This window comes from Aquarana catesbeiana, linkage group LG10, assembly GCF_042186555.1.
Source record: "Aquarana catesbeiana isolate 2022-GZ linkage group LG10, ASM4218655v1, whole genome shotgun sequence".
Taxonomy (NCBI): domain Eukaryota; kingdom Metazoa; phylum Chordata; class Amphibia; order Anura; family Ranidae; genus Aquarana; species Aquarana catesbeiana.
In genome coordinates this window covers 30,793,633-30,810,437 of record NC_133333.1, presented here as the reverse complement: position 1 = coordinate 30,810,437, position 16,805 = coordinate 30,793,633, and the positions used below count along the sequence as shown (strand labels likewise).

At 42.9% G+C, this 16,805-nt stretch overlaps 1 protein-coding gene across 2 annotated transcripts in view; it reads left to right on the top strand.

Moving 5' to 3' along the window:
• Window positions 1-16,805, top strand: part of KCNN4 (potassium calcium-activated channel subfamily N member 4) — a 126,558-nt gene that overhangs the window by 88,744 nt on the left and 21,009 nt on the right. For both annotated transcript variants that reach the window (XM_073601915.1, XM_073601914.1), the window contains 2 exons: window positions 13,093-13,511; window positions 16,225-16,360. In XM_073601915.1, coding sequence (XP_073458016.1) covers window positions 13,093-13,511; window positions 16,225-16,360 — 555 coding nt within the window. The remainder of the gene's footprint in view (window positions 1-13,092; window positions 13,512-16,224; window positions 16,361-16,805) is intronic.

Below are 16,805 nucleotides of genomic sequence, written 5' to 3'. Positions count from 1 at the left end.
TCCAAGGCCGGCACCGTTGTGGCGGCGGCGGTAGTGGTAGTGTTTTTTTGGCTGGGTGGTGGGGTTGTGTGGCGGGGGGGTAAGCTCACTTGCTGGTTGCTGCCTGGCTTACCGGTGCCCATCAACGCTGACCACTAAACTCACCTGCCTGACACATTGACCTACATTGACCTACCTACCTGACATACACTGACCTACCTACCTGACATACACTGACCTACCTACCTGACATACACTGACCTACCTACCTGACATACACTGACCTACCAACCTGACATACACTGACCTACCTACCTGACATACACACACTGACCAACCTACCTGACACACACTGACCTACCTTCCTGACATACACTGACCTACCAACCTGACATACACTGACCTACCTACCTGACATACACACACTGACCAACCTACCTGACACACACTGACCTACCTTCCTGACATACACTGACCTACCATATTGGACAGTGGAAGGGGACCTGACAATTGAGTGCACAGGCTTTGTTACAGCCCTGACAATTAGCAGAGGAAAAGTGCTGCATTGCATGTTGGGATACTGTATATAAGGCCAGAGTACATGTGCTCAGAGTTGTTGAGCCGGGGTACAGAGCCCAGGAGGGAGAGTGGCGGCTGCCCTCTCCTCTACGGAGGCAGTTGTGCGGCGCTGGGTGGTCGACCCAGGGGCCAAGAGAGGGAGAACCTGAACCCAGAGGTCCCGCAGAGCTGTCGAGTGAGGGCCGCCCCCTTCAGCTAGAAGAGTCGGTGGACGGGTGTTAGAAAAGGGGATAATAGGGAGTATCCTGAAGATAATGTAATGTATCAAGTCTGCTGCTAGTGAGAGCAAGAAGACTTAATCCTTCCATACATCTGGCTGTATGGTCATAGCAGTGTGACTGCTTCAGCAAGTAATCCAGTGAGGTCAAGTGAGAGTTGTCCTTATCCATTGTGAATAGTTCCAGTTGGAGTATCCCACTCATCCCTTCTCCCATCCAAGTTCCAAAAAGAATACAAAATCACAAATACCCTGGACTGGTCATTGAGTAATGAGCAAGCGGGAGTAAGGGTGGGACAAATGGGAACCCCTAGCAACCAAATGGGAACCCCTAGCAACCAAGTGGGAAACCCTCAGCCACTAAGTGGGAATTATTAGCAGCCAGCTGCAGGTAACCAAAGAGCAAGCCCTACGGGGACAGTGCTACATAAGTTTTTTTCTTTTTACTTCCCTCCACCTAAAAGATTTCAGTTTGTTGTTCAACTGAGTTGTACAGTTTATAGGTTACATTAAGCACTTCGGCTTCGGAAGGTTTTACCCCCTTAACGACCAGGCCATTATTTTGCGATACGGCACTGCGTCGCTTTAACTGACAATTGTGCGGGCGTGCGACACTGTACCCAAACAGAATTTATGTCCTTTTTTCCCACAATTTTTTTGCGCTATAAACAAAAAAAGTGTGACAATTTTGAAGAAAAAAAAAACAATATTTTTTACTTTGTGTTATAATACATATCCAAAAAAAAATATAAAAAAACAAATTTATTCATCATTTTAGGCCAATATGTATTCTGCTACATATTTTTGGTAAAAAAAAAAAATCGCAATTAGCGTATATTGATTGCTCTGCGCAAAAGTTATAGCGTCTTCAAAATAGGCGATAAGATTTATGGAATTTTATTTTTTTTTAATGTTTTTACTGGTAATGGCGGCGATCTGTGATTATTTGCAGGACTGCGACATTGCGGCAGACGAATCTGACTCCAAATGACACTTTTTGAGGACCAATGACATTATTACATTGATCAGTGCTATAAAAATGCACTGATCAATGTATAAATTATGACACTGGCAGGGAAGGGGTTAACACTAGGGGGGGGGCAATCAAGGGGTTAACTGTGTTCCCTGGGTGTGTTCTAACTGTGTGGGGGCTGGGCTGTCTGGTACAACAAAGAGATCGCTGTTCCTGATCACTAGGAGCAGCAGATCTCAGAGTTGTCATCTGTCAGAACGGTCATCTGCCTTGTTTACATTGGCAGATCCTCGTTCTACCTCTCCTCATCGCAAATGCGGGTGGTCGGACATCAAGTCGGCGGGACCCGCGGGCGCGCCCCCACAGCGTGCAGCGTGCATGAGAGACAGCAATTTTAACTTGCATGAACCGACGTACGGGTACATCAGTTTGCATAGGAGAGCTGACCTACCGCAGTATATACATACTGTGGCTGGTCGGCAAGCGGTTAAAGGTGGAAAAAGTTCTGAAATGATTTATCTTTGTCTCATTTTTTTTTACATCACAGAAACCTGACATTTTAACAGGGGTGTGTAGATATTTTATGACCACTGTATGTTGGAGAAGACCTGGATCACAGCTGACATTCCGGGTCCACCTCAAAGGTGATTAGTAGGGTTGAGGTCAGGAATCTGTGTAGGGCACTCAAGTTCCTCCACTAGACTTATCAACCCATGTATTTATGGAGCTGGCTTTATGCACTGTGACACAGTCAGGTTGGAACAGAAAACCCCTTATATACATATATACAGTGCCTTGCAAAAGTATTCACCCCCCTTTTCATTTTTCGTGTTTTGTTGCCTCACAACTTGAAATTAACATGGATTGTTTGAGGATTTGCATCATTGAATTTACAGAACATGCTCACAACTTTGAAGATGTTTTTTTTTTTTATTGTGAAGCAAACAACAAATAGGATAAAATAGCAGAAAAAGTTAATGTGCATAACTATTCACCCCCCTAAAGTCAATACTTTGTAGAACCACCTTTTGCGGCTATCACAGCTCCAAGTCGCTTTGGATAAGTCTCTATGAGCTTGCCACATCTTACCACTGGGATTTTTGCTCATTCCTCCTTGCAAAACTGCTCCAGCTCCTTCAGGTTGGAAGGTTTGCGCTTGTGAACAGCAATCTTTAAGTCTGACCACAGATTTTCTATTGGATTGAGGTTTGGGCTTTGTCTAGGCCATTCCAAACATTTACATGTTTCCCCTTAAACCATTCAAGTGTTGCTTTAGCAGTGTATTTGGGGTCATTGTCCTGCTGGAAGGTGAACCTCCATCCTAGCCTCAGATCACACACAGAGTGGTACAGATTTTGCTCAAGAATATCCCTGTATTTAGCACCATCCATTTTTCCCTCAACTCTGACCAGTTTCCCAGTCCTGACTGATAAAAAAACACCCCCACAGCATGATGCTGCCACCACCATGTTTCACGGTGGGGATGGTGTTCTTTGGGTGATGTGATGTGTTGGGTTTGCGCCAGACATAGCGTTTTCTTTGATGGCCAAAAAGTTCCATTTTAGTCTCATGAGACCAGAGCACCTTCCTCCATACATTTTGGGAGTCTCCCACATGCCTTTTCGCAAACTCAAAACGTGACATTTTGTTTTTTGCTGAAAGTAATGTCTTTCTTCTGGCCACTCTGCCATAAAGCCCAATACTATGGAACATACGGCTTATTGTCGTCCTATGTACAGATACTCCAGTCTCTGCTGTGGAACTCTGCAGCTCCTCCAGGGTTACCTTAGGTCTCTGTGCTGCCTCTCTGATTAATGCCCTCCTTGCCCGGTCTGTGAGTTTTGGTGTGCGGCCGTCTCTTGGCAGGTTTGCTGTTGTGCCATGTTCTTTCCATTTGGTTATGATAGATTTGATGGCGCTCCTAGGGATCATCAAAGATTTGGATATTTTTTATAACCTAACCCTGACTTGTACTTCTCAACAACATTGTCCCTTACTTGTTTGGAGAGTTCCTTGGTCTTCATGGCAGTGTTTGGTTAGTGGTGCCTCTTGCTTAGGTGTTGCAGCCTCTGGGGCCTTTCAGAAAGGTGTGTCTATGTAATGATAGATCATGTGACACTTAGATTCCACACAGGTGGACATCATTTCACTAATTATGTGACTTCTGATGGTAATTGGTTCCACCAGAGCTTTTTATGGGCTTCATAACAAAGGGGGCGAATACATACGCACATGCCAATTATCAGTTGTTTATTTCTGAAAAATAGTTTTATGTATATATTTTTCTAATTTTCCTTCACCAACTTAGACTATTGTGTTCTGATCCATCACATATAATTCAGATTAAAAAAACATTGAACTAAAGGCTGTAATGTAACAAAATAGGTAAAAGGCCAAGGGGGGTGAATACTTTTGCAAGGCACTGTATGTAGGAGCTGCAGATCGGGACAAGATGCCTTTTTATTGCGCAGTCCCACAATTACCCATGACAACCACAGCAAGACATATTAAGCTGTATATAAATTAAAAGCAGGTATACATAAAGGCTATCATAAAAACATAAAAAAAATTCAAAGTATACACAGATTAAACATGTTCATGCAGTATTGATGAAGAATGTTTGTATTGTGACAGGTTCTCTTGTATGAGGAATTTCTGCATGTTTTTGCCTGTCACTGCTTCTTACTAATTCTGCAGCTTCCAGTCACTTTACAGCCGGATGTGAGTAATCCATTGGTAGAATGTGTGTGTATTGAAGGTGGAGCACAGACTGCTGCCAGCCATCCACTTCTAGATACAAAGATGCTGAATAATCAGCTATGGGATGCAGTTCCATGCCTTTTCCTGACACTCTGCTGTTATAGAGATGAGTTATATTAAGAGTCTTCATTTCCCGAAAATCTCTGCAGATTTCCGGAGATTTCAGGGAAATTGGGAGAAACGCCATTTTGGTGAAATACATTAAAACAATGGTCATCAACCTTGTCCTCAGGGCCCACTAACAGGCCAGGTTTTATGTATTACCTTGGGGAGATGCAGACTAGAATACTGCAATCACTGAGCAGCAAATGAGATCACCTGTGATGTATTTCAGTTATCTTGCAAACCTGGCCTGTTAGTGGGCCCTGAGGACAGGGTTGATGACCACTGCATTAAAGTGTGCAAATGGAAACAAGTAAAATAACTTTCACGTACCGTATATATCGCCTTAAGCCTTGTACACACGATCGGAAAACCTCAGACTTTTGTCCAAAGGTGCGTGCCTGGATTTTGTCTTGCATACAAACAACAAGGAATGTAGTGGTTTTTCAGCTCTTTAGCGCCACCGTTTGGGCTCCTTCTGCTAATTTCGTAGAAGTTTGGTGAGTGCTGATTCACGCTTTTCATTTTGCGCTTTTTATTTAGTGCTTTTCATTTAGCGCTTTTCAGTTCGTTTCTGAAGCCGTTCATCAACCAGACATGTTGCGGAATTGGAGGAGATATTGGGCATTATTTACTAAAGCAGGAGAGTGCAAAATCTGGTGCAACTTTGAACAGAAACCAATCCGCTTCCAGGTTTTATTGCAAAAGTCTAATTGAACAGGTTAAGGTTAGAAGCTGATTGGCTACCATACACAGCTTCACCAGATTCTGAGTGCTCCAGTTTTAGTAAATCTTCCCCATTGTGTTATTTATTATTGGCCTTGGAGTTATTGCTTTGACCCAAGTCCAGTCCAGAAACAGGAGAAGGAGGAGTTCTTGGACCAAAAATTGGTTGCTTTATTAATGGTGACCAATTATGTCATATGCCTTTGCTGCGGGAGCTCCAGGAGAATAATTCCGGATGATTTTCGGAATTATCTCCGGATGACGGACCCCTGCTTTCACCAACTCTTGGCATTGTTGACCCCCTATATTAAGAAGCAGAAGCAGGACACATGCATTAAACTTTTTTTTTTTTTGGTTGAATAATAACGAATTGATTAGTTATATTTTCTATATTTTTGGATGCATAGAATGCACTTTTTGGTTAAGTTCCATTGGCAGATAGCATGTCTAATTTTATTTGTTTTCTTTTTTAATGCACAATAAAACAATTGTGTAGAATAATACTTGGCTATGTGTTCAAATGACAGTTTGGGAGTAGGCAGTTATATTTAAAAAAATACAATGTAAAATTAACAAGGGACACCAACATAGTTGTATCTTTGATCTTATAAACTACGGGATAATGGTGTTGTGGTAACTTGCCCAAAAAAAAAAAAGCATAATAATATTATTCTTGATATCACTAGAAAAAAAAAGCCTTTGAAAATTAGTTTGCAATAAGTCCATCAGTATCACCAGCAAAGCAGCTTCATTATTATCCCATTAAACAAGAAGAGAATTGTGCGCTGCATTTCGAGATTTCATAATTTGCCGCGTCACGAATGTTAATTCTCCATTATGAATGCTAGTTTACAAGACCGACCGCTTCTGGCCTCGTCCTTGCTTCCGAGCATGCGTGTTTGTACTTTGGACTTTTGTCCGACGGACTTGTATACACACGCTCGGAAAATCCGACAACACACATTTGTCAGCGGAAAATTTATAAACCTGCCGTCCAACATTTGTCCGCGGAAAATCCAACAACAATTGTCCAATGGAGCGTACAAATGGTCATATTTTCCACCAACAGTCTGTCATCACACATTTCCCGTCGGAAAATCCGATCGTGTGTACGAGGCTTTAGTCTTGTCTTCAGTCAGTCCCTCTGGTCTGTCCACCCACTCCTCTGCAACCTGTGCCGCCATCTGAGGCCAGCTTTTTCTTTCTCGTTCTCTGGCCGCCCCACTAATGAAGTCTGCACCAGATCTTGCGCATGCTCTTTTAGAGATCATGTTTTACTGCAAGATTTCCCTGCAGAGCACTGGTGATGCAACCTTCCCAAGGTGCACCTTTGAGGCCTTGGCTACATGACCAATTCTTCTACAGACTTGATAGTGGATTTTAATGGTAGGCAATTAGCTGCACATACAGTGCCTTGAAAAAGTATTCATACCCCTTGAAATTTTCTACATTTTGTCATGTTACGACCAAAAACATAAATGTATTTTATTGGGTTTTTATGTGATAGACCAACACAAAGTGGCACATAGTTGTGAAGTGGAAGAAAAATGATAAATGATTTTCAACATTTGTTTACAAATAAATATGTGAAAAGTGTGGCCTGTATTTGTATTCAGCCCCCCTGAGTCAATACTTTGTAGAACCGCCTTTCACTGCAATTACAGCTGCAAGTCTTTTTGGGATGTCTCTACCAGCTTTGTGTACCTAGAGCAGGGGTAGGCAACCTCGGCCCTCTTACTGTGGTGAAACTACAAATCCCATTATGCCTCTGCCTCTAGGAGTCATGCCTGTGATTGTCAGGGTCTTGCAATGTCTCATTAGACTTGTAGTTTCAAAACAGCTGGAGGGCCGAGGTTGCCTATCCCTGATCTAGAGTGATATTTTTGCCCATTCTTCTTTGCAAAATACTCAAGCTCCGCCAGATTGGATGGAGAGTGTCTGTAAACAGCAATTTTCAAGTCTTTTGCCACAGATTCTCAAATGGATTGAGGTCTGGACTTTGACTGGGCCATTCTAACACATGAATATGCTTTGATCTAAACCATTCTATTGTAGCTCTGGCTGTATATTTAGGGTGGTTGTCCTGCTGGAAGGTGAACCTCCACCCTAATCTCAAGTCTTTTGCAGACTCTATCAGGTTTTCTTCTAAGATTGCCCTGTATTTGGCTCCATCCATCTTCCCATCAACTCTGACCAGCTTCCCTGTCCCTGCCGAAGAAAAGCATCCCCACAACATGATGCTGCCACCACCTTGTTTCACGGTGGGGATGGTGTGTTCAGGGTGATGTGCAGTGTTAGTTTTCTGGCACACATAGCGTTTTACTTTTAGGCCAAAAAGTTCCATTTTGGTGTCATCTAACCAGTTCACCTTCTTCCACATATTTGCTGTGTCCTCCACATGACTTCTCACAAATTGCAAATGGGACTTCTTATGGCTTTCTTCTTGCCACTCTTCCATAAAGGCAGATTTGTGGAGTGCATAACTAATAGTTGTCAAGTGGACAGATTCTCCCACCTGAGCTGTCCAGGTGAGCCAATTAATGCTCTCTTTGCCCGGCCTCTCAGTTTAGGTGGACGGCCATGTCTTGGTAGGTTTGCAGTTGTGCCAAACTCTTTCCATTTTTGGATGATGGATTGAACAGTGCTCCATGAGATGCTCATAGCTTGAGATATTTTTTTATAACCTATCCCTGCTTTAAACTCCTCCACAATTTTATCCCTGACCTATCTGGTGTGTTCCTTGGCCTTCATGATGCTGTTTGTTCACTAAGGTTCTCTAACAATCCTCTGAGGGCTTCACTGAACAGCTGTATTTATACTGAGATTAAATTACACACGTGTGGACTCTACTTACTAATTGGGTGACTTCTGAAGGCAATTGGTCCCACTAAATTTTTAGTTAGAGGTATCAGAGTAAAGAGGTCTGAATACAAATGCACACCACACTATTCAGATATTTATTTGTAAAAAAGTTTGAAAACCATTTATCATTTTCCTTCTGCTTCACAATTATGTGCCATTTTGTGTTGGTTATTCCCAATAAAATACATTTATGTTTTTGGTTGTAACATAACAAAATGTGGAAAATGTCAAGGGGTATGAATAATATAAAGTTATGCACTTGGGGGCTAAGAATATGCATGCATCATACATACTAGTGGGAGTACAACTGGGGGAATCCATAGTGGAGAAGGATCTGGGGGTTTTGGTAGATCATAAGCTCAATAATAACATGCAATGCAAAGCTGCAGTTTCCAAAGCGAGCAAAGTCCTTTCTTGTATTAAGAGAGGTATGGACGGAGAGAGAGATAGAATTTTGCCCCCCTGTACAAATCATTAGTAAGACCTCATCTGGAATATGCAGTTCAGTTTTGGGCTCCAGTTCTCAAAAAGGATATCGGGGAACTGGAGAAAGTGCAGAGAAGAGCAACCAAACTGATAAGAGGCATGGGGGAGCTCAGCTATGAGGAAAGATTAGAGGAACTGAATTTATTCTGTCTTGAAAAGAGGAGATTAAGGGGGAATATGATCACCATGTATAAATATATAAGGGGTCCATATAGTGAACTTGGTGTTGAGTTATTCACTTTACAGTCAACACTGAGGACAAGGGGGCACTCTTTACGTCTAGAGGAAGAGAGTTCATCTCCAAATACGGAAAGGTTTCTTCATAGTAAGAGCTGTGAAAATGTGGCATAGACTCCTTCCAGAGGTGGTTCTGGCCAGCTCAGTAGATTGCTTTAAGAAAGGCCTAGATTCTTTCCTAAATGTACATAATATACTGTATATACTCAAGTATAAGCCAACCCGAATATAAGCCGAGGCACCTAATTTTACCACAAAAAACTGGGAAAATTTATTGACCCGAGTATAAGCCTAGGGTGAGAAATGCGCAGCTACTGTAAGTGAAAAAGAGGGTCAACAATGCCCATTTGCATGTCTCACTGTGCCCATTTGCAGCCTCACTATGCCAATTTGCAGCCATAGGTCCCCCGAACTTCAAACTCAGTAGTTAAGGGTTCCTAGATGCCCCCTAGCTGCAGCCAAAATTTGGGGCCAAAGGGTCCCGAAAATTACATTGCTGCAGATGGACACAGTTGACCGACTTTGGGGCCCTGTATCTCGGGGCCACTTGGTGCTAGGAACCCCCAAATTTGGTGTGCAAACCCAGTGGAACAGAAAATGTCAAGCACTTTTCTGCAGCAGAGAATGACATTTTCCGAACCAATTTTGGGGCCGCGTATCTTGGGGCCACTTGGTGCTAGGAACCCCAGCTTTGGATATGTTGTAGTGCTAGCTCCACTGGGTTTGCGCACCAAATTTGGGGTTCCTAGCACCAAGTGGCCCCGAGATACGGGGCCCCAAATTCAGTTCGGAAAATGTCATTCTCCGCTGCAGAAAAGTGTTGGACTCGAGTATAAGCCGAGGGGGGCATTTTCAGCACAAAAAAATGTGCTGAAAAACTCGGCTTATACTCGAGTATATACGGTAACTGGGTACTAAAATATACAGGTAAAGTTGATCCAGGGAATATCCGATTGCCTCTCTGGGATCAGGAAGGAATTTTTTCCCTGCTGTAGCAAATTGGACCATGCTTTTCTGGTGTTTTTTTCACCTTCCTCTGGATCAACTGTGGGTATAGGATTGGGTATATGGGATTATGTGATAATTTTTTTTTTTTTTTATGGTTAAACTAGATGGACTTGTGTCTTTTTTTCAACCTGACTATAACTAGGAATACATTTTTAAGGCTCTGTATATCAGCATGTAGGCTGAGCTCTGCTATGTACAGCATGCTTTGCAAACTGAGCATCATGGATGCACCCCTAATATGTTTTTATTTGTTGAATGGAGATTTTTATGCAGATAATCAAATGATATAAAAATGATATAACACATCAGGTGATAAACTGTGTAGAATTTCCTCTTAGCTTGGAGTATACTTTTAGGCTAGGTGATATTCTAATATAAATATAGCCGACAGCCCTGATCTGTCATACGAAGCCTTTCCACATTAGCTCCAGTCCTTCCCTGTGACTCAAACCCTACTGTCGCTTTTTACTCATTCCAGCCGATTCTGAGGCACACAAAGGTATTTTGGCAGGAGGATTATTTTTCACGGATGCGTCACTCAGTCTGAGTTCTGCATATGCCGTCTGTATCGAATTATTGAGATTGGGCCCATGGCATACACAGCTGGTGGTATAAACACTGCATTGTATTTAGTGGTTGCTGGGGTTGGTACAGACAGCCACACCTTTGGGCTTGCAGTGTGTGCTTTTGATAGGGCAATGCCATATCTTCCTTCCTTTAACTAAAACTGATTGAGAAGATTTCAAGAGGCAGAGAGCCCCAAGTGTAAAAGAGCCTGAAAAAGAATAATTATTCTAGTTTTGTATGGAGTGGGGAAGGGTTAGAATCCAAAAAGATGAAGGTGGCATTAAGAGTGCCAGATCAAAAATGAGTCAAAGGAAGCTTAAATCATTTATCAAATAATTAAAAAAAAAAAAAAAAAGCAACTCGTTTTGGGGGTCTGAACAATCCCCCTTCCGTAGGGTTGAGATGCTGTATATATTCTTGAAAGGACTGGCATGAATCAAGGCTCCCCTTAGGTGGATACCCAGAATGTGACTCACAATGTGAAAAAACAAACAGGAACACCAGACCAAATGGTGACGAGTCAAAACTTCCAAGTAGCTTTAATGATTGATCATATGATCAAATAAAACAACGCGTTTCGAGGGGGGCTCAAAAATGTCCCCTTCATCACAGCTTGAATATTGCATATGTTTAAAGGACTCGAGCCTAATTCAAATGGGCACCTAAAGCTTACAATACGGTCAACGTAGGCTAGTCACATACCACGACCACAATGCTTTGCATCACAGCTGTGGGAAATTTATTGGGCATGTCAAGTTTATCTGTCAAGCTCGCCCATTCAAGTCAATTGGCCTAGTGAAGGACATTATTGTGAAAAAAAGCAATAAAAAGAGAAAGAAAACAGAAAACAATTAGCAGTAGTGCCTTCTGAACGCCTGAGAGACTGCTTAGCCGCACTCTGAAAAGCAAATCACCACAGATCGCTTTTCTGATAAGGGGCAAGTGTGACCTTACCCTCAAAGAGGCAGAATCACCAGGATATGTTATGAACAGTTAGTGAGACAACAGTACTCATCATAATTCACTCACTAACCCTGGAGATAGTCTATACCATTTAGCCATATTTGCTCATTACATTCTCTGGTTCTACTTCCTGCTCTGCAGTGCAGCGGAGTTACTGCTCCTCCTCACAGTCTGTAAGCTGGCTTACTCATTAAAATCAATGCACTCCATGTGTGGTACTCCCTTATCTCAACAATTGCTAAGCAGAGAGACATTGACTGTACTTAGCCAATGTGTGCTCCTTCTATTGCAGTGGTGTCCAAACTGCATCCCGGGAGCAGGATGTGACCCTTTGCTTGCATTTATCTGACCCTTGGGGCAATGTTCCCTCCACTGACACCAATGGCAGGGCACCAGGGGCGGACTGACAACTCATGGGGCCCCCGGGCAATAGGAGATTATGGGGCCCCCAGGCAATCAGAGATTATACGGCCACATAGTATACACACACACAGTATACAATCACACAGTATACACATACATGTACACACAGTATACACAGTGTTCTTGGTCCATACTGTCTATTGGCTGTCCCTGGTCCATACTGTCCCTGGTTTTACTGAGGCTGGCAACCCTGATGGGGCCCCCTAGTGGCCCAGGGCCCTCGGGCAGTGCCCGAGTGGCTCAATGGTCAGTCCGCCCCTGCAGGGCACTATTCCTCCCACTGATAGCAACAAAAGGGCACAATTTCTACCACTGATACCAACGATGGGGTACTATTCCTCCCACTGACACCAAGGAAAGGGCACAATTTCTATCACTGATACTAACAATAGGGCACTATTCCTTCCACTGACACCAATGCTGGGGCACTAGTCCCCTCACTGATACCAACAATGGGGCATTATTCCTCCCACTGACACTAATGATGGGGCACTAGTCCTCTTACTGATACCAACAATGGGGCACTATTCTTTTCACTGATACCAACAATGGGGCACTATTCCTCCCACTGACACCAATGATGGTGCACTAGTCCTCCCACTGATACCAACAATGGGGCATTATTCCTCCCACTAATACCAACAATGGGGCATGTTGGGGCACTTATAACTTATACTTATAAGTGTGAAACGCATTTACCGGGTACTCTGCTCTTGTGGTGTCACTCTAGGATGTACCAATAAAAGATTTTGGATCAGAATGGTGGTGTGCAGCCTTTTCTTCTTTTTATATATTGATTGCGGAGGTGGGCCGAGGCGGGCACTCACGAGTTCCATCAGGCTTCCTCATCTCGTCTGGAGTGGCAAGCCTTCTCTGTCTAATTGCACATTTCCTCCCACTGACACCAATGATGGGGCATTGTTTACTCCCATTGACACCAATGATGGGGCATTGTTTACTCCCATTGGCACTGGGCATTTTCTACTCTCATTGGCCACAGTCTGGCCCCCTCAAAGTCTGAATGACAGTAAACTAGCCCTTTGTTCAGAAAGTTTGGGGACCCCTGCTCTGTTGGCTAACTTGCAAATCTCTGTAAAGCAATAAGAAAATGATGGAAAAGCAAGCATACAAATATGTTAAAGTCATATAAAAATTTACCACAAGTTCACAGTACTGTAAGAGAATAATGTTTTGTACATCTTGCTTCCAGCTCTTCATGAACGACAACTCTCTAGTGGACTGGCGGACTGCTGTCAATGCCAAGAAAGCTGCCTGCATTTTGCTGGAAATCGCTGTGTGCGCCATCCATCCATTCCCCTATGAACAGCATTGTCGGGGACAGGGAGGGTCAAACTCCTCCAAGGAACCTATGGTTTTTCTCAGCAACCTGGACATTTTCTTGTCCATCATGATGTTCTTACGGGTCTACATAATACCCAGGACTGCACTACTCCACAGCAAGGTGTTGGTAGATGCCTCTTATCGAAGTATAGGGTCCCTCAATAAAATCAAATTTCAGTATCCTTTCCTCATGAAGATCCTCATGAACACCTGTCCAGGCCGAGTCCTGCTCACGTTGACTATCAGTCTGTGGGTCGTCTCCTCTTGGATCTTGTCTGTGTGTGAGAGGTGAGAAGAGCAGGATTTGCTTTAATAAATGAAAACTGTAGTGCAAAAGAAGCCAATAAACTAAAAGTCAACAACACAAGGTGCCCCAAAAGTATATTATGTGACCAAATGTTTGGGGAAAATTGACCATCGCATCCATATGAGCTTGTTGGACATCTTATTCCAAAATCATGGGCATGAATATGGCGTTATAAATTTACATTGCATTTTAATAAATAGAATGTAAAAAGAAAATCATAAATAATTGTTCCAATATATCCAAATCCACTAGTGTGATGAGAAAAATCTTCTTTGTATATATACTTTCAACACCAAAGTGTACCACCACCATAGGTTTAGAGGACTCTTACAGGAACAAGTGGACCCTTTATATAAAAAGAGTCACGTGAGCATGTAGATTAATATATCCTCTGTAGGGGACCTATTATCACCTCCAAATCTCCATATAAGATCACCGTGGTATCACATCCAGTAACCTAGTATAGTCCACCGTGACATAAAAGAGAATCAGGAAGAATTACATAGTTTAAAACCGTATGTAACCTTTTATTTAAAAAAAAAAAAAAATAATAATAATCTAACCACTCACAATGATAAAAATCTACAAGCGCTTAATAGTAAAAATACTGTTCTTGAGATTCAATCTGGCCACTTCTTAGTTCCAGTGTGCGTGGTGATGTCATCAGCTTAAGCTCCTCCCTATGCATTTCGTCAAATCTGAGGTCATCGGGGTCGTGGACGCCACGCTCGCCACCACGCTAGTTATATACTTTATTTAAGAAAGAAAAACCCTACATGTAGGTGGGGAAAACTGATATCCAAGACTTGTTCTGATTTTCAAAAATGGCCAAATCAAATCCTCTGCTTCAAAGTAAAGCGGGACCAAGCCTGAAAGAACTAAAGAGGGAAACCTTCTTTACAAAGAGCCAAGCCTCAATCTGAATGTAAACCAAAATTGTGGTAGATGGCCAAGCCTCGATATGGATATAAACAGAGCCTCACTCTGAATAAGAGTTTAATCAACCTGTGTATAAAAAGAAAAAAAGAAAATTAATATGGCATTGCCACTCTCCCATGTAGCTAAACCAGCCTCCATTCTTGTGGGAAAGCTTTCCAAAAGACTTTGGGGTGTGTATAGGGGAATTTGTGCCCATTGAGTCAAAAGAGCATTTGTGAGGTTAGGTACTGATATTGAACGTGAAGACCAAGCTCCTGAACAGCATTCCAATTAATTTCAGTAGGGTTGGGGTCAAGAATTCAAGTTCCTCCAGACCAAACTTATCAAACCATGTCTTTATGAAGATGGCGCACAGGGGACATAGGGGCACAGTCAAAGGGCCTTCTTCAAATGGTTTCTGCACGATTGAAAGCAAATTATCTTCTAAAATGTCTTTAAAGGTGAAGTGTGAGAATAAGAAAAAAAAACAAAGATTTATGCTACCCTCCCTGCTGTAGCATCGGTCCCACAATGGCTCTAAGCCTGAGAACTGAATAATCATATGACCGCTGATTGCTCTGTCCTCAGTCTGGTCTGCCCCTCCAGTGCTCACTGGATTGCGGGGCTATAGAGGCAGCGGCAGCAGCTGGCTCCGGCTCTCTGTGGCGCACTGAGAGGAAGAGACAGTTACCGATCAAGCATTTGGGTGGATCCTTCCAGATCCTGGAGCCGCATTGTAAAGTCAGCCAACAGCAGATTTTAGCCCAGTGTTTCTTAGCTTTTTTTTAGTCAAGGCATCCTTTACAATTCTGCACAATCTGGAGGCACCACATTCTAAAATGTAAACATAACACAGCAACATCCACACAAGTAGGACACCCAACATTAGAGGAGATTTATTCTCCAAAGCAGACACACCTTCGCACACTGGTACTGACTAGTATTCCAGAGTTTCTCTTCTCCCTCAGTTTCTCTCCCTCAGTTAATGCGACCCCAGTGCTGATGGAGAGGGGCAGGGGAGGGGTAAACAAGGATGCTGTGCAGATGCCCAAGGTCCCCCTTATTAACCGACTTAATTGGATGTTAGGGTGCTGGCGGATGGAACGTTATAATGCTGCACAATGAAAACCTGTGGTTTTGTGTAGCTAAAAGGCTTGATCCATTAGCTGGCCTTTAGACAATTTTTGGTGCATCAAGTTAAAAAACCTTCAGTATGCAGCTCCTCCACCAGCCTCTCCTAAAATTTGCCTGAGCCTGATCTTCATCCAGCGATGTGCAGGAGAGCAGCTACTCTCCCAGTTCTCTACCTCCCTATTGGCTCCCATTGCTGTCAATCACAGCGAGTGAGGAGGGAGCAGGGTGGGTCCCAGCCCCGTTCTGTGTGTCTTATGGACACACAGAGTGGGGCTCGGGGAGTGAGCACACACATAGCTGCTTGCTATTGGGGAAGTCAGGGAAGATGAGAAGCAGGGAGCACCAGGGGGCCCCAGAAGAGAAGGGTTGGGGCTGCTCTGTGCAAAACCATTGCACAGAGCAGATAAGTAATTTTAGTTAAAAAAAATGCAACCTTTAATATCACTTCAATAATTTTGGAGGGCCGTTAGCCATATAGAGTAGGTATGAAGGTCAGGTGTCCAGAAACGTTTGGTGATATAGTGTAGATAATGTGTAATTTTAAAAATATGTATGTAATATGTCATTTAATGATGCAACGCAATATGTACACTGCTATACTACCACAATATTATGTATAATACCCTCCATCTTTCTTGGCAGGGGGGATTCTCCTGGCAACGGTAATTTGACAGACACCATGTGGCTCATCCCAATCACCTTCCTGACCATCGGCTATGGAGATATGGTTCCGCATAGCGTGTGCGGCAAGATGGTCTGCCTGTTCACCGGAGTCATGGTGAGACCAAGGAGCGAGTGGGAAGAGCACAATAAAGAAAAGCTGTGGGCACAAGGAGGACAAAGTTATTTTATTTTATTTTATTTTTATTATTTTATTTTTTAACTGATATTTTATATTAGAAACATCTCATTATATGATCTTAAACATGCTGAGTTGTTATATTATTAGCATCCTGCCACTAGTCCTATTAAAGGAGGGTTGGAGCCTTGTAGAAGAGAAGGATATGTCATGTCTGTGTTGGCCTCCACCATAGACAACTAAGATTTTTTGGTTATTTTTCTGAAAGTACAGCAGGGTAACATTATTGCCCAACTCCAGCTTGGGCATAAAATTGAAAAAACGCCTTCTCAGCCTCTTGTAAAAAATAAGAAAGCAGGTTCAGCTGCTATATTCACCCAAAAAAACTTGCTGATCCAGCAATGCGGAGCCGCTTATCTGGTTT